Genomic DNA, 25,111 nt, shown 5'->3' on the forward strand with positions numbered 1-25,111 from the left:
GCTGAAATAAAAGAAGACGCTGGAGTTGGTTTAGTGAGGATAGCAGGTAAATAGTAGCAGAAATAACTGTTGTGTGTTTGTTTCAATGCCAATATTTTTTTCTCCTGAAAGCCAAGACTTGAGAGAATGATGCAGATGAGAAAAGGCTTGGTCACTGTTGATCTGTGTGTTGTTTCTACAAAGTTCTGTTAGTAATAAATTCTGCTTTCTTCTTCTGGTCAGCTTTTATGCTGCTATATCTATTCATACATTCATTTTATATGATAATAGCCTCATAATCTGACAGCTGAGGCTGGAAACATCATGTCTGATGCTGACTGGGATTAAAAGCTCCAGCTTCTACAGACTGGTTTATACTGGAATTAAAAGCTCCAGCTGCTACAGTGCCAACATTAATTAATTAATCAATTAAACAATTAATTAATAAAAAATACTGTCTTGGAGTTTTAAGGGTTAAACACGAGGCTGTTCTCGCTTTGTTCTTATTGCAGAGTCACACAGAAAGTGAAGATTCTTTCAACCAATCAGTGAACTGCAGTTTGTCAAGCTCCACCCTTTAGGGTCAGAACAGTAAGACTGGAACCACAACAGAAGGGTCCCAAAAAAGTAGGACTGGTCAGATCAGATATTCTGACACCTTCCCAGATGTTGCTTGTAGAGACATGAAAAGATGCATACCGAGCCGTCTATCCCGTACCAAACTGTCCCGTACCGAGCCGCCCTGTACTGAGCTGTCCCATACCGAGCAGTCCCGTACCGAGCCGCCCTGTACCGAGCTGTCCCATACAGAGCAGTCCCGTACCGAGTCGTCCCATACAGAACTGTCCCGTACCAGACTGTTCCATACCAAGTCATCCTGTACCAAACTGTCCCATACCGAGCCGTCCCGTACCGAACCGTCCTGTACCGAACCGTCCTGTACCGAGCTGTCCCGTCCCAAACTGTTCCATACTGAGCCATCTCGTACCGAACCGTCCTATACCAAACTGTCCCATGCCGAGCAATCCCGTACCAAACTGTCCCATACCGAGCCGGATCAATCGGTGGAAACGTTGCTTTAGTCAGATTAGTGTTTACATACCTGTTTGTTCCCAAAACTCTGAACACTCGACTCTCATCTGTAATTTCTTGCGTTACCTGCACAGGAACAGGACATGAACCTTTATTTTACATGGAAAAATGTGACATTAGCAAATCCCAGCCAGGCATAAACATTGTAGACAAACCTCATCCGAATGGAAACTCTTCCCTTTGAGGCCATGCTTCCAGAAAGCCAGCACACTATCCTGTAAGCAGACTGTTTGGACACATCACATCACTCAACTGCCAGCAAACAGAAGCTTCATTGTGTTTTCCAAATCATCCTTAATACCTAGTGTTTCAATCGGGAAGCCAAAGACCAACTCAACTGCCAACTCTTTGGATGGAAGCCCTCGCAGGTTCACGATCTTAACAGTTTCTGTCCAGTCAGCAACAACATTATTAAAAACCAGCAATAACAATCCTGCAAGACTGATGGTGTGCTTTGACTTTCAAAAAAGGACTTACTTTCAACTGCAATAAGAACAGTGTCCCCGTCAAGCTGGGTTACCTGTACAGCTCTAAGTGCTCCATTATCTGCAGATACAGAGTCTAGTTTAAGCTTCAGTCTAAGTCTCATAAAACTAAACTAAGAAACAATGAAGTTCGTCGTACCTGGTACTGAAATAGGTGTGCCATTCAGTTCGATTATATCAAACTTGAGCTGCTGGCTGGTTGCAGTTTTCCCATTATTACACTGTCTCACCCCCACACAGAGCTGGGGAAACTCATCTGAAACCAGCACCAGCAGCTCAAATATTGGCAGAGAGTCCGGCAGCTTGGTTGCTATGTGCTGTAAGAGAAGATAATCCACAAAAAGGTGTAATTCAGTTGATGTTTTCAAGTCTGATTATAGCTTATTTCTATAATTTCTCAAAAGGATAAATCAGAAATTTAAGTGTTTTATCAGAAACATTTATTATTAAGATTAATAAACAGTTGCAGATTTTTTTTCTCCAAATCATTAAATTATAAAATAAAGCTCAAATAGTTTATAGGAGTATCTTGTTTTACCCAGCTCCAGGTAGTAATGTGTTACTACCACCACAAGCTGACGTTTAACAGACCAGGGAATACAGTAAAACTTTCAATGAGTCTCTTTACATGGACACAATAAAAGTTCATAAAAGTTCATAAAAATCACTGAACCTGGGAGTAATCAGATTACCTAACCTACCCAGGAAAGTCTGTTCACCACCCTCCCCTGGGAGACTTAATGGCAGATTTATTCTCAACGTGGCGTCTGCATATGGTCGGTTACACTGGTGAGTTTGCTCTCACACTTGAGCGTAGGGGGAACACATCGATTCAGTGTCGTGTTGCAGTTTCTCCTCCTCCACCAGCAGGGGTGGTATCGGCCGGTAAACTCACTAGATCGGAGTTCTTTTGATAGTTCACTTCCAGTACGTATTTTCTGTTTTAAAAGAACAATGGCGTCCAGTATGGTTCAGTCTCTTTATTAGCTTGTGGAAGAAAATGCAGAAATAATTTGATCAGCCTCTTATCAACTTGATCCGTTGGGTGTTGTTTTTAGAATAGCCAGTTACTACACAAATTCAACAAGAAGATCCAAAAATCCGGAAACTCGTAATCCCAAATTGATCAATCATAAGGGAGTACTTCCGCATAACCGTTAGCGTAGCAGAAGTGGACGTCAGGTCTGGAAGAGTGTGGATTTACCAGCCGATAGATCCAGATTCAGAAAGGAAAGTGCAACCTGACACTGTTTTCCTACGCTCGAGTATATACACACATTTTATCAGCTATGCAGACGTCGCTCAAGTATAACACAGCTTGTTCCCAATGGCGAACCAACACAGGAAGCATGACCCCCATCACCCAACCACCCTGTGCAATAATAAAGACTGCTGTCCTGACTACTCTTAACTTTAAATAATCATACACACCTTTCAGTTTGAACATTTACTTTTATTATTGTATAGTGGTTTGAGTATTTATATGCATGTGGCTGTTTGTATATGTGTACATATGCACATTTGATATGTGGCTGCTGCCGGAGATTGCTCCTAAACAAAGTTTCACTGTACCTCCTTGTACAATGACAATAAAGCTTTTCTAATCTAATCTAATCTAATCTAATCTAATCTAATCTAATCTAATCTAATCTAATTACTGTAATAATCAGCTCTGATGCATCTGTTATCCTCTTCTGAAATGTAATGTTCTAAAAACCCATATCTACATTTTACTGTCTGTTATCAAATTATTTTTTAGAGTTTGTACGTAGTTACGTAACTTCCTGTTATTTTCATAACATCTGGTCTTTGTTGAATGTGGTGGTCTACGCGGGATTAGCGTTAGTTGCTAATGTGGCGCTAAAAGGCTGCTAAACTGACTACATGTTCATGTTTTACTTTGGTTCTGCTCCAGCTTCCTGATACTGCATGTCATCAGGTTTCAGGGGTTTTTTTGTGTTCTGCTTACAGTGTGACGCCATCGCTTCAGTCTTTTTAATGGAGGATGTTGAATGACAGAAGAGGCGCAGTTTTCTTGCACATGCAGGTACAGGTCTACCTGATCGAAGACAGAGCATCTGAGAGAATTCTATATGTGTTAGTTTGATTTAGCCGTTTACATGACCACCAAAAACCTGATTACTACCAAATTTCGAGATTTCAGATTATTGAAATGGTTAAACATGTGTAAACACGTGCACTGAGCTAACCAGGATGTCTCTCTCTTTTTCTGCTACTACCTGGATCTACCACTGGGCCCTGAATGCAAGCTACAGCTGCAGATAATTGGTGATCATTGCATCAATTAGTGGCACTATAAGAGACTGCTCCACTTTTTGGTAGCAAGAACTGATCGCGACCATGGCAGCGGTGGCAGGACGACTAACTGGTAAAGTATAAACCAGATGTACAGTTAGTGTGAGTACAGTTGTGCTGATTGTGTTTTGTGGAAACTTTGAGTATAGTCCTGGGTTATTCCAAGTTGCCAGTCGCTCACTCTGGTCGCTCCTGGTGAGGTTTATTTATGTGTGCACGCTTCCATTAGTGTCTGTATCTTTTAAAACTTGTTTTTGTGGAAAACTGTCTTCACTTGTCTTGTCCCCTTTTATAGTGTCGCTCCTGCTCGACCGGCTTACGGCTGTATACCTGGTGATGGTGTAACAGTTAGACTGTACTCAGTTTTTAGCATTAATTGCACGTGTTTCAGGATTTTTATTGCTGTGGTTTGTGAGAGTTTAATGTATAACTGGGTCACACTCATTACAGATTGCAGTCTGTTGCAATTGTGTGGTGTTCAGCAGGAGACAAACACTTTTCCTGATCATTTAGTTGTCCTGTCTTGCTCTGGCCTATCAAGGTGTTCTGCCCAAGGGTTGTGTTTTCAAGTGGACGCGAGGGGGCCACTGCCCACCTCACTTCCCCTTCCCAACTGTTACACATGTTTACATAAAATGTAAACATGTCTTTATGCATGTAGACCAGTACAGGTACTCATCATATAATTAGAATATCATGGAAAAGTTGATTTATTTCAGTAATTCCATTCAAAAAGTGAAACTCGTATAATCTAGATAATCATTCCTCACAGACTGACATATTTCAAATGTTTGTTTCCATTAATTTTTTATTTTTAACTTGTCAACTAATGAAACCCCAGAGTGAGTATCTTAGAAAATTAGAATATTGTGGAAAGGTTCAATAATGAAGACACCTGGTGCCACATTGTAATCAGCTAATTAACTCAAAACACATGCAAAGGTCTTTAAATGGTCTCTGTCTTCTGTTGGCTACACAATCATGGAGAAGACTGCTAACCTGACCATTGTCCAAAAGACTACCATTGATACCTTGCACAAGGAGGGCAAGATGCAAAAGGTCATTGCTCAACAATAAATACAAAAAAAAAAAGGGCCATTGCTAAAGAGGCTGGCTGTTCACAGAGCTGTGTCGAAGCACATTAATAGAGAGGCCAAGGAAAAGATGTGGTAGAAAAAAAAGTGTACAAACAATATGGATAACCGCACTCTGGAGAGGATTGTGAAAGAAACCCATTCAAAAATGAACAAGAGACCGCTTCAGAAGCATCTGATCTGGGCTAAAGACAAGGACTGGACTGCTGCTGAGTGGTCCAAAGTTATGTTCTCTGATGGAAGTAAATTTTACACGTCCTTTGGAAATCAAGGTCCCCGAGTCTGGAGGAAGAGAGGAGAGGCACAGAATCCACGTTGCCTGAGGTGGAGTGTGAAGTTACCACAGTCATCGATAGTTTGAGGTGCCATGTGAACTACTGGTGTTGGTCCACTGTGTTTTCTTAAGCCTGGTACACACGATTTTTCTAATCTTATGAGATTATGAGACCTCACATGTGAAGATAAAAAGTCAGGCATTAAACAATTTTGATCATAATGTGTGTGGTGTGCGCCGATTATGTAATCACAGAACAACACACACATAATGATGCTGTCCCGCAACTCATGTACAATCTAGTCCTCCAAGCCGGACAAACATCAAAACATAGAAGAACCATAGCAACAACTGGCAAAAAACAAGAAACATAGTAACAATCGACAAACACAACACCTCATGGAAGAGGATATATAGGACGAGGGTCTTGGGACTATTGTTAACAGAAACAGCCAGAACTGAAAAAAATAACAGACTGGAGACAGTGTACCACAGAGACTTTATTTACTTCCTTGTTCCCCAGCCAGCTCGCTCTCTGATTGGCTACATTCTGTACCACGTCACCATCCACGCAGTCAGAATGTACGAGTCCTCAGAAATCATCTCTGAAATATTGAACATGTTCATTATTCCTGATTGTCGGCTATGGCCAGTTTCGGAGCGGATTATCGGGACAAATCTGCTTGTAACACACCTCAGACCAAATGATAATTGGACAGGGAAAAATCACGATAATCGGGCGTTTAACGTCAGAGGTCGGGAAGAGGCAAAATTGGAACAAAAACAGCCCAAGAATCGTTATGTGTGTACCAGGCTTTAGGTCCACGGTCAATGCAGCCATCTAGCAGGAAGTTTTAGAGCACTTCATGCTTCCTGTCGCTGACCAACTTTATGGAGATGCAGATTTAATTTTCCAACAGGACTTGGCACCTGCACACAGTGTCAAAGCTACCAGTACCTACGACCATGGTATCCCTTTTCTTAATTGGCCGGTTAACTCGCCTGATCTTAACTCCATAGAAAACCTATGGGATATTGTGAAGAGGAAGATGCGATACCCCTACCCCTAAGGCCACTATCAGAGCAACCTAGGCTCTCATAACACCTGAGAGTGCCACAGACTGATGGACTTCATGGCACGCCGCCTTGCTGCAGTAATTCAGACAAAAGGAGCCCCAACTAAGTATTGAGTGCTGTACATGCTCATACTTTTCATGTTCATACTTTTTAGTTGGCCAACATTTCTAGAAATCCTTTTTTTTTATATATATATTAGTCTTAAGTAATATTCTAATTTTCTGGGATATTGAATTTGGGGTTTTCATTAGTTGGCAGTTATAATCATCAAAATTAAAAGAAATAAACATTTGAAATATGTCAGTTTGTGAGGAATTAATGTCTAAATTAAACAAGTTTCACTTTTTGAATGGAATTACTGAAACAAATCAACTTTTTCATGATATTCTAATTTTATGACGAGCACCTGTATATCTGATTTAGTTTTGTTTTTTTAACATCTGCAAACATGCAAAAACCTGTGTTTTAAACCAGTTCAATCAGCAGACAAGGCTAGCACATCATCAGTTTATAAACAGCTATTAGAGAGAGAAACATCCAACAGAAGATCCATCTACCAATCAGCAATCAATAACCAGTTTTGGTAAATGGTCTGTATTTATATAGCGCTTTTGGTCCACGGTTTGAAATTAAAACATGTGGATATTGGACAAGTCACCTCATGGAGAATGCAAAATAAATTCATTACAAAAGGAAATTTCATGTGAGGAAAGGATGGGAGGGAAGAGTAACCTATGTGCACTAACCTTAAGATGCATGAATTTCTGAAGAGGCTCGTACCACAGCAGTAGAACCAGACCAGATGGAACCGCCCCACATAGAAACGTACTGTCTGTGTATGGGTTTCTAGCTGAGGGGAAACAGATGGCTGGGTGAGTACATAAAAAACAATACATACATAAAGTATTTTACAAGTGAACACTGGAAATGTTCAGGAAAACGTATGTATAATTTACTGTTGGAGTTGTGCTTTCTATAATATACTGTTTAAAGGAAGGGTTGCAGGTTGTTGAACATGTAGAGATCATCAGGAGGCACACTGAAAGATTTTTACTGTGAATAAATGAACTAGTATTTTCCCTTTGGTCCAACTTAATGTGTTCACCTTGTAAAAACCTATTTTCTTTGGACTTTGTTAATTGAAATGCTCTAATCCTATTAAGCTCTTTCAAGTTAAATTCTTAAGACAGACTAATAAACTAATTCATCTCAGCCTTAGTTGGCCACCAGATGTTGTTGCTCTTAAGGCCCATTATGCCCATAAGTAGCGACGCCCGTTTCAAACGTCCTCATACTTCCATGCGTCTTTTGCGTTGCCATCGTTAAGTCAGTTCCTCCACTAGGGGGCAGTGCTGAGTTCAGAGTTCACTCCCGCGAGCCAACGTCCGTTTCAAACACTGTTTAGCAGCGGTGATGCGTCGCTATAAAGTTGTTTCCAACCGCCCAACACACCCTAAACACTCGCATATAGTCTTTCTTCAAAAGCTTGCACAAGTTCTACAGTTGTTGTCCTCGTCTCCATTCTTCTTCTGCTTTTTTGTTCCCTTCATGGTTTTCTTCTTCTCTGGTTTATTTCTGTCGCTGGTCGCATGTCAGCTGTTCTGCTCAGCACTGGACGTCGCACAGGAAGTGATGATTATTTCCACCCATTAGTGGATCACAGTGAAGTTTTACCCTTTAGGGTCAATAAGTAAAATAAACTACAAACCAGAAATCCAGCTAAATGACACAGATTAACCTTTATCAGCGTTCTTTGCCGGACATCAGAAAGGCTGCATGAGGGATCTTGATAACTGTTTTGTTAATTATAAAATTGACACCTGTTGTTTTTATGTGTCAACAATATTGATGACTAGCAAGTGGAAAACTAACAAGTCAGCAAAAAAGACAATAAAACAGCAATAAATACTCTGGGAGATTAGCTACTAAGCTCACACATTCTCTCAAAGGCTGATCTTCCAGACACGCTACTAGAGGTGATGATGGGAAGTCTGGTGTTGCAGCTGTGGGAATTTCCTTTCTAACATCATCGGAAACATTTTTCAGACATTTCAGGACTGCAGTGCACATGGAAAACTTACCTACACTACATCTCCTGCAGCCTTTAGTGTCTGGAATTTTCACAGATATGGCAAACTTTCTGTGAGAGAAGAAAATACTTTGTTCAGTCTGAGTTTCTGAGGGTCATTTAAAGGTTTAAAAATTATTTCTTTTGGTTCACTTTAAGGGTCGTATAGACTAATCCAGGCAAACAGCAGTAAACCCTAGTCCATCACTGAGATGGCATGTCTGTGAAATACGCCATGTGTTCATCTTTACTGAGGAAATAAGAGCGATTCCAGACAGTTGTTGTGGACCTGACTGATCAATTTGTCAAGTCAACAGAAATATCTCTAGATAAGATGCCCTCTTCAATAACTGTAGACCCCATCTAACATGGTCAGTCCAGATATTCATGCTGCTGTCCACATCAGCAGATACGAGGTAACTAGGACTCGCCACCTCAGTAATGGCGGTGCAGCAAGATGGTGCAAAACGCCTGCCTGGATTAGTCTATACACAAAGAAGTTTCTACCACTGCATGCACTGATTCAAGATCAATAAACCAATAGCATTGATCCAAACGACACCGAACAAAAAGAAACCACTGACTTAGATAGATCACCATGCTCAAACTTGTGCTTTTCACCCTTTACTAACTTAGATCCTAGACTTCTAGAGGCCCGCGGTACCTGGGGTTGATCCTCTCAGCGAAGCGGTTGCTGCTGAGCGACAGACTGACGTGCTTCTTGTGCAGATGTCCTCTATGGTCAAACAGAGCCGGCAGACTGTGGGAATAAAGCTGGGACGACTTTCCTGCAGGATGGACACTCGCTTACAGCAGCAGATCACATGACATGTCAATTTCATGACTATTCCAAGAGATCTGTTACCTGATACAGACATCAGCACATTGTTCATAACATAAAGCCATGTACATCGCTGAGGGAGGAGCTGTCGAAAGAAAGAAATCCTGTTAGAACAAAACGCTGCCGGCTCATCTGAAAGTACCATGTGGTGTATGGAACAGTTAATTTAGCAGCCGATCTTTGGCAGTTTTTATTGTCTGTATATTACCTGGTAAAACAACTAAAAATTGCTTAAGATGAAGTATTCAAGCTTTAAAATAGTGTTTCACACTGGTGAGCACAGGGAGCAACAGGTTTAAAGACTCAAGTAGACTCAGCAGCAGCTACATTGAGGGTCCTCAGAAAGGCCAACCTGCTGCTGACCTTCTACCACTTATATGAGAGACTGATGATGTACTGAACCAGAGGGTGGTATGGCAGCTGCACCGAGGCTTCACAGGGTCATTACAACTGCCCACTGCTTGTTGGCACTGCTTGTTCTTACCTTCTCTAGTGTATCTTCATGAAGTTCATTAAGGTTCAGGGTGTAGATGCCCTCTTCAGCCCCAAGTATAAGATACTGATCTAGGAAGATAAACTTGTTTAACTTGCACCATAAGGAACTGTGAAAAACTCATTCTGCTTTAAATGAAAAATGCAGCCATTAAGAAGCAGATCTCACCTTTAGTTTTAGGTAAAATCCAGGTGACGGCACAGTGGATTTTTAGAGGACAACCATTAAAAACTTTGGAGAAGCAGGCTCCCATCTAGAGAAGAAGCAGAACAGAAGGTCTGACAGCATTTCCCACTGAAATAAACAATGACTGCAGCAGTGCATGCAACGGAAGCTGCAGGATGTTTTCTGTTGACTGTAGGAAGCAGAAACTGGGTGCGGGGGGCAGCCATACATACAAAGCTCATCAGGCAGGAGGATGTAAGAGTAAGTGAGTAGATGGTGCAGCAACTACAAGCATCTTGTTAGTCACGAGGACATTGCAGTGATGTTAGACTCCACACTTACATGGACTTGAGGGGTGGGAGGAAGTCCATGACAATCAGCTCTCTAGAAATTACAAAGGTTACATAAAACAAAACAAAGGGAGCAATAAAAACTGTGTTATAGTGGAATCACTACTCGTACAATTTGATTTACAAATAAGGTACTTTTAAACCAGGGGTGTCAAACTCATCTTAGTCCAGGTTCCACATTAAGCTCAATCTGGTCTCCAGTGGGTCGGACTAGTAAAATAATAACCTACAAATAAGAAAAATTCTACATGTTTCCCTTAGTATAAGTACATCTTCAGCTTGTTTACATTTAATAAACTTTCCTTTTGGAATTATTATAATTTATGGAGAAAGATAAGTGAAATTTCCACTATAATTTGCCTATATATTTATATATATATATATATATATATATATATATATATATATATATATATATAGTTATATACAATTATATAAACATCTATGTAAATTTGTCCCCCAAAATTGTACATGAGTAATCATTAAATAAAATTTTGATCAATTTAGATTTAGTTTATTTCTAAAACTTTGTGTTAATTATTTGTATTTCTAAATGTATAAATTTTATATATTTTCTATACATTTTAATAGCTTTGTATATAAAATGTTTGATATTATTATATTTTATCTTAAATTTTTATTTATATTAATCATATTTAATTCAGTTACATTTTATTTTGATTTATATTCGATTTATTTTTTATATTTTAATATGGATATTTAATATATAAAAAATACAAAAACATTATTTATATTTTAATATATATTTATATGCAATATAAATATATATTAAGAGGGGTTGAAAAGCTGCAGTGAGGACATAAAAATCTGTCAATCAACAGGAAGATTAAAAAATTATTACAAAAATTATAATTAAAAAATATGAAGCGATTAATGAGACTAAAAGCAATGTTTAATGTGTTTTCTGGTCTATAATGAGAGTGTATTATTATCGAGTGTTATGGTTTGTATCCTGATGAAATGTTTAGATTATTAAATACAAAATGGTTCTGGACTAGAGAAGGATTTAACTTCATCCTAAAACTTTTAATAGCTGTGAAAGTTTTGATTTTGTGTATGAAATTTAGACTTTTTTTGTTTAAAATTTTAGTCTGAAATTAAAAAAATGCACAAAATATTAATATTTTATATATATTTATATAAAATATATGAAAATTTATAAAATTTGTCAATTTTATAATAATTTTTTATTTATAAATTTTAACTTTTAATTATTTTTATTTAAATATTTTACAAATTTTCTATGTCAATAAGTATTTTTAACATATTTTTATATTAGTACATGCATTACAATTTATTACATTTACAGTTTATTACAATTTATTACATTTATTTACACGTGTGCTACAGCATCCAGATCTATAAACCAGTAAACGTTTAATTCCAGGTGTCTGGAAGGGAAAATTCCAGTATTCCACATGATGATCAGAGGAACTTTTCCAGATCTAGAAGTTATTTTAAATGTACATACGTGTACATTTCTACATGTGTGTAGTAATCCTGCCCTCCTGAACTGACTCAGCTCATCATACATCTAGGAAGTCAGATGAATGTACGACACCCCTGCTTTAAAGGGCGCAGACAGTCATTAGGGAGTTATTAGGTTAGCCAATCACATGGCTTTCTGCTGAGCTACTGAAGGAACTCACAGAGTCCTCCGTCTTTCTCCTCAGTGTGCTCCATTCCGGTGAAAGCGGTGTTTCTCTTTTCAGAGATGAAGCTGTGGTGATCATCCTCTTCTCTGCTATAACAGCGTCCTCTACAGGCAGGCATGGATCGCTGCAGCGCTGTCTGACGTCCTGTGTGGCTGAACACCTGGACAAGCCTGAACGGGAAAATTCAACAAACTGAAAATTATCCCAGTATTAATAATAATTACAGGGATTTTCTGCGTCAGCTGTGTGAATGCCTTCTGCTGAATAAATGCGACCTGTCATGCTACAGAGGCAAAGGTCTACCTTAAACCTGCTAAAGATCTCATCCTGAAGTCTTAACAGACATTGTACAAGTGTTATGAGTATTGGTATAAAAACTAGCTCAAAACGTGACAAGAATATTGTACAATAGTAGATCTGTATAAATGATACACATTAATACAGGACTCAGTCAGAGGGCGGAGGGGTAGACCCTGAATATACTCGTTTTTACATCCGCATAGACGTGTTCATCATGGCTGCCTCAAAGTATGTTGTATTTGTTTGAAGCAGAAATTTTATACTTTTATAACCAGTAGAGGGCAATGTAGGGACCAGTTTGACCAGATGTAGCGTCACAGGAAAAAAATGATGAAATGTTGCTGACCAAGTCTGAAATTTACTTGCATCTTTACCATGCATCATTGCTGCTGCAAATACGTCACAACAGCTGGTCAGAGGTTTGAAATGTTTTATAAGCTGACGTGGACACAAGTCTGAGATTGTTAGGTCCATTCATGGAGGAACTGGACGCCATGAGTACCTGATTTCACAACTAATTGCAGTATTAAACACCATGATTAATTATTCCTAAAGATCCTCAATAACCTGACTTTCCATGTGGGATCATGTGTGAACCAGATAAGAAAGGAGTGCTTGTGATGCTCTGTTTTCCTTCCTTGTGTTCATGGGATAGTACGGCAGAGGAAGGCTTTTTCTCTCCAAAATATCCTCCTGGTTGGATTTCATTGCCTCACGAAAAAATGAGCCAAAAACAAACAAGATAAAACAGGAAATCCATCCAACATGTTTCACCTCCTGCAGGACAAGTAAATGTTCAGTAACTGGTTACATGATGAACGAATCGATTCTTTTGAACGACTCTTTTAAACGAATGATGGGAACCAAGTCCCAGTTGCAATTAGTTTTTGTCTACAAATTCTCCACACTGCCTTCACTTGACACGTGTGTGCCATCATGGGCGACTGATGTCCAACAGTTCTATTCACATCATGAGTCGATGGCCAGAAATTAGTGATCGCAAACATATAGGCTGTGTCCTAATTCAGGGTCTGGACACATCAAAGTGCAGATTCGTTGGCTACATACGTCATTGTGGTGTGCCAAGCACTGTCCCAATCAGGAGAATTTGAAGGCGCCTCTAAATCCACCCTACAAATTTGCACTTCGTTTGGCCTCAAACCATACTGCTGGTGATGCATCCTTTACGGCCTGTTTTCTCCCAGAATTAGTTTCACACAAGACGAATGAGGAACTGAGCTCAGAAGAGTACGATTTAGTTTCAATAAAGTTTTGTAAAAGAAAAAGTACCTTTTTTAACTACACTTTAGTGGAAACATTATAAAACTAAGTACATTAAAAGGATGTTTGTTAAATGGTGACATTAAAAGTCTAATATTTGGGGGTTAATGAAGTGTGTACTGGCTGGAAAACAACAGAGCCTCAGACGTTTCTTTTTTCTTCCTCTTCTTTCTTTCTTTTTTTAAACATTATTACTCCTTCGGTGTTAACGTTCGCTGAAGTGTCCTATGATATGCAAACAGTAATTTCAGAGGTTTAAGTGATTCATCATCCTATGTTGCTGCTATGGGAAGTTCTTGTTGGGTAGGTACATAGGTAGGTAGGCTGTCCCATTTCACGAACGTTTAGGGGACTTCGAAGTGTGCAGACGCTGAATTGGGATACATTTATACTCTCAGTTTAATCCAAACGTTGACTTAAATTTGAACTAATGTTGCTCAGGTTTATTCTATTTTTAATTTATATTTTTTTCTGTCTATATATATATATATATATATATATATATATATATATATATATATATATATATATATATATATATATATATATATATATATATATAGAGAGAGAGAGAGAGAGAGAGAGAGAGAGAGAGAGAGAGAGAGAGAGAGAGAGAGAGAGAGAGAGAGAGAGAGAGAGTAAATCCTCACTATGGGGACATGGAGCCACCTGGAATAGTTACTATAGAAACACACAAGGTAAATGAAATTATGACCAATATTTCAGAATAATTCCCACCAACAGAGTATATATTGGTGGGGTGTGTAAGTTTTAATTGTTCTTATTCAAATCTTACCTCAAAACTGCTGCCAGTGATTATTTTCTGGATAGAAACAAGTTATTTCTGTCTGAATTCTAAATAAAATAAGAAAATGATAATAAACCAGTCTTTTGAATGGCTCATCGAGATCTGGCTCCCTTCAAAAAGCCGTAAATCCCATCTGTAATAAACACTGCTTTGTTTTTATAGTGTAGATGTTTAGTTTTACATTGACTAGCACTTTTTCTTAGACCTTTATCTTTTTCTCATAGTTGTGCTATAAGTTATAGCTTGTTCCTGCTCTACATTTGTACTTTAAATGTGCTAAATAAAAGAGCAAATAAAGAGTTTCTCAGAGAACGGGTTACTGGCTAGACCACCAAACATGCACCCTCAGTCACGGTGCACCCATAAACAAGTCTCATCCAATCATTTTAACGCTCTAAAGTTTAAATAAATGCTTAATAAGCTAAAGACTATGAAGGTTAGTGGGGCTGAGGGAATACACAGCATAGTAAAACAAACAGGTTAAGACTTGGTTCAGCTGGCTCTGATGCTGCAAAGAAAGTTCGACTTTCAGATGGTGGGCTGCACCTGTGGTGGAGCTGGCATCAGCCGTGATGGCGGAGTCTGGGCTGAGTGTGCAGCTCGGCCTCAACGTTGGGTCTGGGTCCTCCGTGTTGGAGGTTAAACACCTGAAGGCTGGTAAGGAGGCGGTAGAAGGACTGAACAAAGCACTCTTCCTACCTCCCTGTAAGAAACCAGAACAGAACTGAGATCAGCTGCTGTCTGAGCTGTTTACAGCAGACTGAGTGGATTTCTCAGGAGATCCACCTGAAATGTTTGGCTCTGAATTACTGACAGAGAAGATGCTGTTTTATTGACTTCTGTTGTGAAAATGTCACAGATGTGGTTGGTTTTTGTGACATTTAATACTCAGCCATCTAATTTTTCATCCATGCTCTTATTCTTATTTCAAATAAAATAGTTATTTTTATTAAGTTTTGTAAATTAAATGGAAAATACCTTATTAATCCCAAAAGGTGAATTCTAATTTTGTAGTTGATTTTTTTGTAACTTGTTTTTTGGGGGGTACGTTATTATTATTATTATTATTATTATTATTATTATTATTATTATTGTTATTTTAAAAAAATCAGTAAAAATAAATTTAAAGAATCAATTAATTTGCTCATTTAATTATTCAAAGTTTAAATTTATATAACATACAAAGTTCAGAATTTCATAGCAGTTAACATTCAAAACTAAATACTGTGATTATTAAAATAAGTAGATAAATAAATATTATTTATATATTGTGGAAAGCCAACATGTCAACAAGATGCAAATAACATTATTTTTAATCCACTGAGAAATATTGTAAAAGCAGAAAATAAAAAATACTGAAGAAATAGTTTGATGTATTTTCCCAAAATAAAATAAACAAAATAGTTTTTTGATGTGTGAGATTTCTCTTGGTGTTTGCTGGCTTTGAATAGTTTGAGGGTAAATTATAAATAAAATATAACCCTGTTTCTGAAACTGAACTCTTCATTACATTTCAAGGTACTTCAGCCAAGAAATATTTTGTCCAACGTAAGTTGAGGAATAGTGTATTTAGAAGTAGACGGAAATCATTTGTACACTGAACAAAACTGGAGGTGTAGTTCATACTCACATCTGCAGATGGCGCCCTTCGTATGGTTAAACTCCTGGAAGACAGAGCACCAACAAGACTCAGATTCAACATTCAGTCCAGGTTAGAACCATGACAACAAAGGCTGACGATGCTGAAGATGCTGCGGTTGCTTGGGATGCTGGGGATGCTGGGGATGCTAAGAAGGCTGATGAAGCTGAGGTTGCTGGTGATACTAAGGAGGTTGGGGATGCTGAGGTTGCTGGGAATACTAAGGAGGTTGATGAAGCTGAGGTTGCTGGGGATACTAAGGAGGTTGGGGATGCTGAGGTTGCTGGGGATACTAAGGAGGTTGGGGATGCTGAGGTTGCTGGGGATACTAAGGAGGTTGGGGATGCTGAGGTTGCTGAGGATACTAAGGTGGCTGATGAGGGTGAATTTTTTGGGGATACTAAGATGGATGGGGATACTAAGAAGGCTGATGAGGCTGAGGTTGCTGGGAATACTAAGGTGGCTGATGAGGCTGAGGTTGCTGGGGATACTAAGGAGGCTTGGGATGCTGAGGTTTCTGGGGATACAAAGGTGGCTGATGAGGCTGAGGTTGCTGAGGATACTAAGGTGGCTGATGAGGGTGAAGTTTTTGGGGATACTAAGATGGATGGGGATACTAAGAAGGCTGATGAGGCTGAGGTTGCTGGGAATACTAAGGTGGCTGATGAGGCTGAGGTTGCTGGGGATACTAAGGAGGCTTGGGATGCTGAGGTTGCTGGGAATACTAAGGTGGCTGACGAGGCTGAGGTTGCTGGGGATACTAAGGAGGCTGATGAAGCTGAGGTTGCTGGGGATACTAAGGAGGTTGGGGATGCTGAGGTTGCTGGGGATACTAAGGAGGCTGGGGATGCTGAGGTTGCTGAGGATACTAAGGTGGTTGATGAGGGTGAAGTTTTTGGGGATACTAAGATGGATGGGGATACTAAGAAGGCTGATGAGGCTGAGGTTGCTGGGAATACTAAGGTGGCTGATGAGGCTGAGGTTGCTGGGAATACTAAGGAGGCTTGGGATGCTGAGGTTGCTGGGAATACTAAGGTGGCTGACGAGGCTGAGGTTGCTGGGGATACTAAGGAGGCTGAGGATGCTGGGGATACTAAGGAGGCTGATTAAGCTGAGGTTGCTGAGGATACTAAGGAGGCTTGGGATGCTGAGGTTGCTGGGGATAATAAGGAGGCTGGGGATGCTGAGGTTGCTGAGGACACTAAGTAGGCTGATGAGGCTGAGGTTGCTGGGCATACTAAGGAGGCTTGGGATGCTGAGGTTGCTGGGGATAATAAGGAGGCTGGGGATGTTGAGGTTGCTGGGCATACTAAGGAGGCTTGGGATGCTGAGGTTGCTGGGGATAATAAGGAGGCTGGGGATGCTGAGGTTGCTGGGGATACTAAGGAGGCTGATGTGGCCGAGGTTGCTGGACATACTAAGGGGGCTGAGAATGCTGAGGTTGCTGGGCATACTAAGGAGGCTGATGAGGATGAGGTTGCTGAGGTCTGCATCAAAGCAGCACAAAAACTAAACTCACGACATGAAGCAGACAAACAAGCCCACAAAGCTGAAAACCAGTGGGTTTGTTCTGGATCCAGAACATGAGCATTAAGGAGGGTATAAGAGGTGAAAGAAGACACACCCACAGATTGATTCAACTACTGCTGTAAGCTGGACGTACACATCATCATCATAATACCAGGGTCAGATATCAGCTGAATTCATGTGGGAAGGGGGAACACTGAAGTTAGGAGAGGCTGGGTCGGGCGGAACGTGGCCTACCTCATCTCCAGAGCTTGCTCCACACATTCCAACAGGCTCCTGCAACGGGAAGACCTGGGATGTTTATCCGACTACGGGCCTGAGTGGCCCATCACAAACATGGAGGAAGGAGCCCAAAGGTCCTCCTCTGTCATGTCCCGTAAAGATAGTTGGTATTTTCTGCAAATCTTCTGCTTAGATGAGGACTTTTATCATTTCTCAACCATCACTGAGCTAGATTATGTCCTCTTTATTGGCGTTTTTCAGAATGAATCCAGTTACCTCGGACAAATCAACACCATATCAGATACGACTCATTTGTGACTTATTTTTATTGATTCCTATTAACTTATTTAATATTTGATTGTATGTTATTTTATTCCAGTTTTTCTTTTTCTTTTTCCTTTTTAACTGTAATTACTTTGTTTTAATGTAATTGTAAATTAATTAAGACATTAAAGGGTTTATGTTCCTTTAGCACTTATAAGCTGAAATTCTCCACAAACTGGTTAGAGCTGATGAAGGTTCTCAGATGAAGGTAAAACATCTTTAAGAACAAAGAAACGGAAGTCCAGTTGACTCTCTGCACTCTACACCATCATGATGACGTGATAAATAGAAATAAATGTTAATCGAACCTGAATGAGTGAACTCAAGAGAAAAGATGTTTCCATGTGGGGTTAACTGACGGTGCTCAGGAATTTATCATCAGTTCCTTCTTACTACTGCACTTACAGCTGGTCTGCACTGGTTTGATGAATACAGGCGTTTATAGGACTTTCACATATTTTAAGTGATATTTATGGAAGGATGTTGAGAAAATATTCACAGAAGGTTAATGAATGAGAGACCTGGAATGATGATGGATGGTAATCAATTTTAATGTTTGATAAAAAAAATTTAAACCTAGTAGAATGAAACTAATCATTCGCTGCTTTTCAGACTTTAACCCTTAAAAAATCCCAAAAGTTTTTTTTTTTTTTGCATTTTTTGTAATGTAAAATTAAACATAGAAACTGAAGCTTTTAATCCCAGTCAGCATCAGACATGATGTTTCCAGCCTCAGCTGTCAGATTATGAGGCTAAAATGATGTAAAATGAATGTATTAATAGATATAGCAGCATAAAGGCTGACCAGAAGAAGAAAGCAGAATTTATTATTAACAGAACTTTGTAGAAATAACACACAGATCAACGATAATTAGAGGTTTATGCTCATTGCTATATGTTGAAATTTTGTTTTATATGTAAATATTATAAACTGTTGTATCTGTAAACAAGTTCACATCTTCATCATCATGTCCAGGTCTAAATAGAGGTCTCTTAGTAGTGATAGTGATCTTTTTATGATGAAATGTGATAAATAATGCTGTTATCATGGATCATTGTGGATTTACCAGATAGAGTCTCTGAATAAAACTACATTTAGTGGCTGGATTGTAAACTTCCTGGACGGGATAGAAATGTCTGGAAAATCTCTGTAGATCACCTAAAGAGTAACTATCCATCACAGTTTACCCCACAGAGCTACACACAACCGCTCCTGAGACACTGGTGATGGTAGAAGAGATAGACCTTGGGGAGACCTGATGGAGTTTTAGGGGTTAATGGGTCCATGTTTGGGTTCAGACAAGGTATTTGCACACTAGTTTTCTAAAACGTTTCTCTCAGTCTAACTCCTCAGTGAAAGTAGAAGAATGATTAGAAAGCAGATGGAAATCTTACGGTGAGTTGTCTTCATCTCCAGACAGACTCCAGTCGTCATCGTAGGAACCCTGTTGAGATCAACACAAGCTCTGGTCACATTCGTGAAAAACCATGTATGTCGTCAACAAACAGGAGTGTCTGCTTTTCAAATGGGTACCAGATCAGGGTAGGGCTCTGTCACTTTCCTCCGTGGAGGTCCAAACTTTACTTGATCAACTGCAGAGAGGACACAACATTCAAGTTACATGAGCTGTTGCAGCACTCTTCATCCACAAACTGGACTTTAACCTTCTGTAAACAGTAAATGTAAATGTGTTGTACAGTTTAGTTTTCTGGGAGGATTTCAGTGTTTCAGTGCATCTGGAAACATGTTGCTGTGGTTCCTTTGAGCTGTGACTGAAAAGAAGAAGCAGGTTGTAATCAAACCACAAAGACGACGAGACGTTGCTAAGCTGGTTGACTCTGAGGCAGAAGATGAGGAAACTGTTGAACCAGAAAACGGAAACTGACATCTAGTCTTGTCTAACTTAGTTCTCATGGTGTTTCTGAGCAACTGCTTCTTACTTGATCCGGGATCTCTAAGCAGTTTATTTAGCAGCTTTTTCAGCCTCATCTAAAAAATGCACCCATGAGATTTTCCTCCTCATTCCCAGCAGTTGGAGGGTTGACTACACTACGAAGGAAAACTTGCAAAAAATTGACTTTGAACGTGGCGTGGTTGTTGGTCTATGTATTTACTGGGATTTTCACCCACAATCATATCTAGGGTTTCCAGAGAATTGTCTGAAGAAGAGAAAATATCCAGCGAGCAGCAGTTGTCTGGACCAGGATGCAGCAGAAGACCACACCAGGTGCCTCCTGTCAGCTAAGAACAGGAAACTGAGGCTACAATTCACACACACTCACCAACACAATAGACAATAGAAGATGGAGAAACGTTGCTGGTCTGATGAGTCTCCATTTCAGCTCCACATTCACATACTAGGCTCAGAATCTGGTGGAGGCATCATGAAAACATGGATCCATCCATTTTCTTGGCCCACTTTGGGCCCCTGAGTACCAATATGGCCTGGTTTAACCAGCACAGCCTACCTGAGTATTGTTGCTGACCATGTCCATCCCTTTATGACCACAGTGTAGCATCTTCTGATGCTACTTCCAGCAGGATAATGCACCATGTCACAAAGCTCAGATCATCTCCACCCGCTTTCTAGAACATGACAATGAGTTCACTGGACTCCAACGGCCTCCACAGCCACCAGATCTCAGTCCAGTAGAGCAGCTTTGGGATGTGGTGGAACGGGAGATTCTCATCATGGATGCAGCCGACAAACCTGCAGCAACTGTGTGATGCTGTCATGTCAATATGGAGCAAAACTTCAGAGGAAGGTTTCCGCCACATGCTTCCATCTATCATACCAAGGATTAAAGCAGTTCTCGAGGAAAAAAGGTCCAACCTGGTACTTGAAGATGAGTGTAGATAAATAAAGCTATGCTATCTGTTGTGTACATCAGTATCTCTTAACTAAGAAAGAAAAAGTTTCTTTGTTCTTGCCAAAAAAAAAAATCTATATTTGATTGCAGATAAATTTAAGCCTCCCATCATATCCGGAACCATGTAGAGTATTACAGGCAGGTAGTGAGGTGAAGCTTTTTAGTAAACCAGAGGTGCAGGTGTTTGTGGTTCATGTGTCATCGAATGACAACATGTAAACAGGAAACTGTGGTCGACACCAGGTTAGATTATAACATGCTGGTGGCCAAGGTGAAAGGCCAGTCTCTAACAACAGAAATAGTTGTGGCAGCTCTGCAGTATGAAATCACTCTGGTGAGTACATACAAGCACCTCTGTGTCACATATCAGGCGTGTTTTCAGTGCCATCCTCTGACGCAGCCTTCATCCCACATGTATAGAGGAGTTTCAGCCATCAGCAGGATAACTGAGAGGCTTTTGTCCTCATTCATATTATGGAGATTACAGCACTGAATACTTGGGCTGGTAGTGGACAATAACTCCACTCTTCAGCCAACTTACAGTAGATCTTTACATGTACAGTCACATGGAAAGCCGTCAAGTCCTCTCACATACAGCCGAGAACAGACTGGATTTTATTTATAGATAATAATAACCAAGCGCATGGAAATCAATATGTTTAAACCCAGTGGAATAACAGACTGTTTTCATTACTTTTCCAAAAAGTTGCTTTAGTACAACCAAATTTGACATTAATAGAGACATAAAAGTGTCCCGCAGAGTTCTGGGAAACACTTTTTTGCACTTAATGAATATAGAATTGTTTTATTTAACACTTACAACTCCAAACCAAATCAGTTATCTAACCAATTCAGTTACTTTTGATACGCCTGTTCATTTTTAAGTAAATATGCCTGTAGAAGCTGAAGCTTTTAATCCCAGTTTAAACCAGTCTGTAGCAGCTGAAGCTTTTAATCCCAGTATAAACCAGTTTGTAGCAGCTGAAGCTTTTAATCCCAGTATAAACCAGTTTGTAGCAGCTGAAGCTTTAAATCCCAGTATCAACCAGTCTGTAGCAGCTGAAGCTTTTAATCCCAGTATAAAACAGTCTGTAGCAGCTGAAGCTTTTAATCCCAGTATAAACCAGTTTGTAGCAGCTGAAGCTTTAAATCCCAGTATCAACCAGTCTGTAGCAGCTGAAGCTTTTAATCCCAGTATCAACCAGTCTGTAGCAGCTGGAGCTTTAAATCCCAGTATCAACCAGTCTGTAGAAGCTGAAGCTTTTTATCCCAGTATAAACCAGTCTGTAGCAGCTGGAGCTTTAAATCCCAGTATCAACCAGTCTGTAGAAGCTGGAGCTTTTAATCCCAGTATAAACCAGTCTGTAGCAGCTGGAGCTTTTAATCCCAGTCAGCATCAGACATGATGTTTCTAGCCTCAAATTCTGAGGCTAAATTGATGTAAAATGAATGTATCAATAGATATAGCAGCATAAAGGCCGACCAGAAGAAGGAAACAGAATTTATTACTAACAGAACTTTGTAGAAATAACACACAGATCAACGATAATTAGGGGTTTATGCTCATTGCTATATGTTGAAATTTTGTTTTATACGTAAATATTATCAACTGTTGTATCTGTGAACATGTTCACTTCTTCATCATCATGTCCAGGTCTAAATAGAGGTCTCTTAGCAACACAGTAGTGATAGTGATCTTTTTATGATGAAATGTGATAAATAATGCTGTTATCTTGGATCATTGTGGATTTACCAGATAGTCTTTAAATAAAACTACATTTAGTGGCTGGATTGTAAACCTCCTAGATGGGATATAAATGCCTGGAAAACTTCCGTAGATCACCTAAAGGTAAGCTATCCGTCACAGTTTACCCGACATAGTTATCCTACATTTTTTAACCTGTCCTGTCCAGCATAATCTGGTTGCTGTATCGTGCTAAACAAATTTGCTCTGCCAAGGGGAGGTTTATGGTTATAAGGTTCCTCTTGATAATCTGGTTAATTTATTTATTTATTTACGTTGACTCATGGAATCTATGTAATCTTGCTGGAACTTACCGGAGGGGACATAAAAAGAAGGAAGACAGCAAAAAGAAGCAAAGATGGAAGAAAGAAGAGACAGAAACACAACAGACAGAATGCAACAACCCTTCAATCCACACTATCACCAGACAACAAACTGTTAAACTTGTACATAAACACACCAGAAGTTTCCTACGGCTTTTACTGAAAAACAGAGCTGCTAGTCATTAAGAGCTCTTAAATAATAACCAAATCAAAAAGACATATCACAAAAGTAGCACAACAACAACCAGATACTAACTCATAGGAAAAAAAAAAAGAGAGAAATTATCTCTTAGTGTATAAACCCACTGGGGATACCCTACATAGTTTAACAATAGCATTCTTAAAACAGTGATGATGATATAAGCAATAGTGCACCGGGGTGCTGGAGCTCTAGATGAATTGAAGGGTTAATGACTTCTTAATGACCCTCAACCTAAGGCCTCAACTATAACCCTGCCTATACTCCTCTCTGCTTTACCACCTAACAAAGTAACATAGTGGCAAACACTGATAATTAACATTAACAGTGACAGAGCTAATGAGCTGAACATATTCGTCAACAGGTTCAGTTAAATCAATTAAGCCCAACAGACCATACACCCTCTTTGAGCCCAAGGCTCATGCAGCTCAGTCATGGACCTTGACACAAACTCATCTTCTTCCACTTCAGAACATACTGAGACTTCCTGTACCTCCACCTCTAGCTGGTCTGTATCCTGCAGTCAGATGAAGAAACAAATAGAGAAACTGAACAGGAACAAAGATGCAGGTCCAGATGGTTTCTGCCCCAGCGTTCTGAAAACCTGCTTAGGAAAACTATGTTGGATTCTTTAACACCAGCCTGAGTCAGAAAAGAGTTCCTGTGCTGTGACAAACATCCTGCCTCTAATACCTAAAAAATCCCAACCGTAGTTCTGGTTCTGTGCTGGGGATAGTTCTTAGTTCTGTGCTGTGGATTACTCTGGTTCTGGTTTTGTGCTGGGGATAACTCCTAGTTCTGTGCTGGGGATTACTCTGGTTCTGTGTTGGGTTTAACTCTGGTTCTGGTTCTGTGCTGGGGATTACTCTGGTTCTGTGCTGGGTTTAACTCTGGTTCTGTGCTGGGGATTACTCTGGTTCTGTGCTGGGGATAACTTAGTTCTGTTGGGGATTACTCTGGTTCTGGTTCTGTGCTTGGGATAACTCTTAGTTCTGTGCTGGGGATTACTCTGGTTCCGGTTCTGTGCTGGGGATAACTCTTTGTTCTGTGCTGGGGATAGCTCTGGTTCTGGGTCTCTGCTTTGGACACCGCTGGAGCTAATTGTTCATAGAATGTTGAAAATAGTGGAAGATTCTTCACATCCTCTACACAACACAGTAAGAAATGTCAAGGTGTAAAATAGAACCAAACTAAATAATTATGCTTGCCCCTTTTCTTTTTGTATAGTTAAGTATGGCTGTGTACTTTTTTTTATTGTTCAGTTTGATTAGTTTGGAGTGTGAAAATGGGCCAGGCGGTGGATTAGTAGTGAGCCACACCTGGCAGTCGCCTTCGCCCCGATGCCGGCTGAAACGGGTTATATGAAAGCAGGACAGGTGTGGAAAGGGGCGGGCCCCAAAAACAGGACACGGAGAGCGACTCAGAGGAGGGATCCCCGCCTGGAGTAAAGGATACACGGAGGACGGCAGCGGCAGCAGAGTCGGGTCAGCTGGAGCCGACAACAGGCCGACTGCGGATCAGAGCGACCCAGAGGAGGGATCCCCGCTTGGAGTAAAAGGAGATGGAGCAACGCACTAACAGATGAGTGTACAGGGACGTTGACACACTGTAACTGCTGGGCGGGTGGGCTGCTTCTCCGTGTGAAGCGTGTCTTAGCGCCTCTCCCTTTCTCTTCGGCAGCAACGGACCGGCTACAGCGGACCATCGACCAGAGGCGCTGACACCTGCGCATCTCAGAGAGGACACACCCCCATTCTGACTGCTGCAGACTGCCACCAGGAGGAGTATTATTCAGCTATGGTCCCAGCACCCCTGTTTTTTCTATTTGACTTGAACATTTTCTTAGACTTTTTAAAAAAAAAAAAAAAAACTTGCCTAAACTCAAGACTGCCAAATAAAAAGAACTTAAATTAGGCCGGGCAGATTGTCATTCACTCTCTCAGCAGTGGAGGTTGGAGTTGGT

At 40.1% G+C, this 25,111-nt stretch overlaps 1 protein-coding gene across 4 annotated transcripts in view; it reads right to left on the bottom strand.

The window, feature by feature from the left end:
• map4k2 (mitogen-activated protein kinase kinase kinase kinase 2) overlaps nt 1-25,111 on the bottom strand; it is a 52,535-nt gene that overhangs the window by 1,297 nt on the left and 26,127 nt on the right. Inside the window, exons 14-31 of one of the 4 annotated variants that reach the window (XM_041986528.1) lie at nt 19,546-19,604; nt 19,407-19,456; nt 17,703-17,741; nt 15,930-15,963; nt 14,999-15,002; nt 11,905-12,080; nt 10,227-10,268; nt 9,888-9,972; nt 9,711-9,790; nt 9,251-9,311; nt 9,050-9,173; nt 8,399-8,457; nt 7,064-7,167; nt 1,696-1,873; nt 1,549-1,617; nt 1,373-1,459; nt 1,227-1,297; nt 1,082-1,137 (exon numbers count right to left, since the gene is read on the bottom strand). In XM_041986528.1, the coding sequence (XP_041842462.1) occupies nt 1,082-1,137; nt 1,227-1,297; nt 1,373-1,459; nt 1,549-1,617; nt 1,696-1,873; nt 7,064-7,167; nt 8,399-8,457; nt 9,050-9,173; nt 9,251-9,311; nt 9,711-9,790; nt 9,888-9,972; nt 10,227-10,268; nt 11,905-12,080; nt 14,999-15,002; nt 15,930-15,963; nt 17,703-17,741; nt 19,407-19,456; nt 19,546-19,604 (1,378 nt within the window). Of the gene's footprint in view, nt 1-1,081; nt 1,138-1,226; nt 1,298-1,372; nt 1,460-1,548; nt 1,618-1,695; nt 1,874-7,063; nt 7,168-8,398; nt 8,458-9,049; nt 9,174-9,250; nt 9,312-9,710; nt 9,791-9,887; nt 9,973-10,226; nt 10,269-11,904; nt 12,081-14,845; nt 15,003-15,929; nt 15,964-17,702; nt 17,742-19,406; nt 19,457-19,545; nt 19,605-25,111 lie in introns of all 4 variants that reach the window. The other 3 variants (XM_041986526.1, XM_041986529.1, XM_041986527.1) reach the window with 3 other exon arrangements.

This window comes from Melanotaenia boesemani, chromosome 5, assembly GCF_017639745.1.
Source record: "Melanotaenia boesemani isolate fMelBoe1 chromosome 5, fMelBoe1.pri, whole genome shotgun sequence".
In the NCBI taxonomy this organism is placed as follows: Eukaryota; Metazoa; Chordata; class Actinopteri; order Atheriniformes; family Melanotaeniidae; genus Melanotaenia; species Melanotaenia boesemani.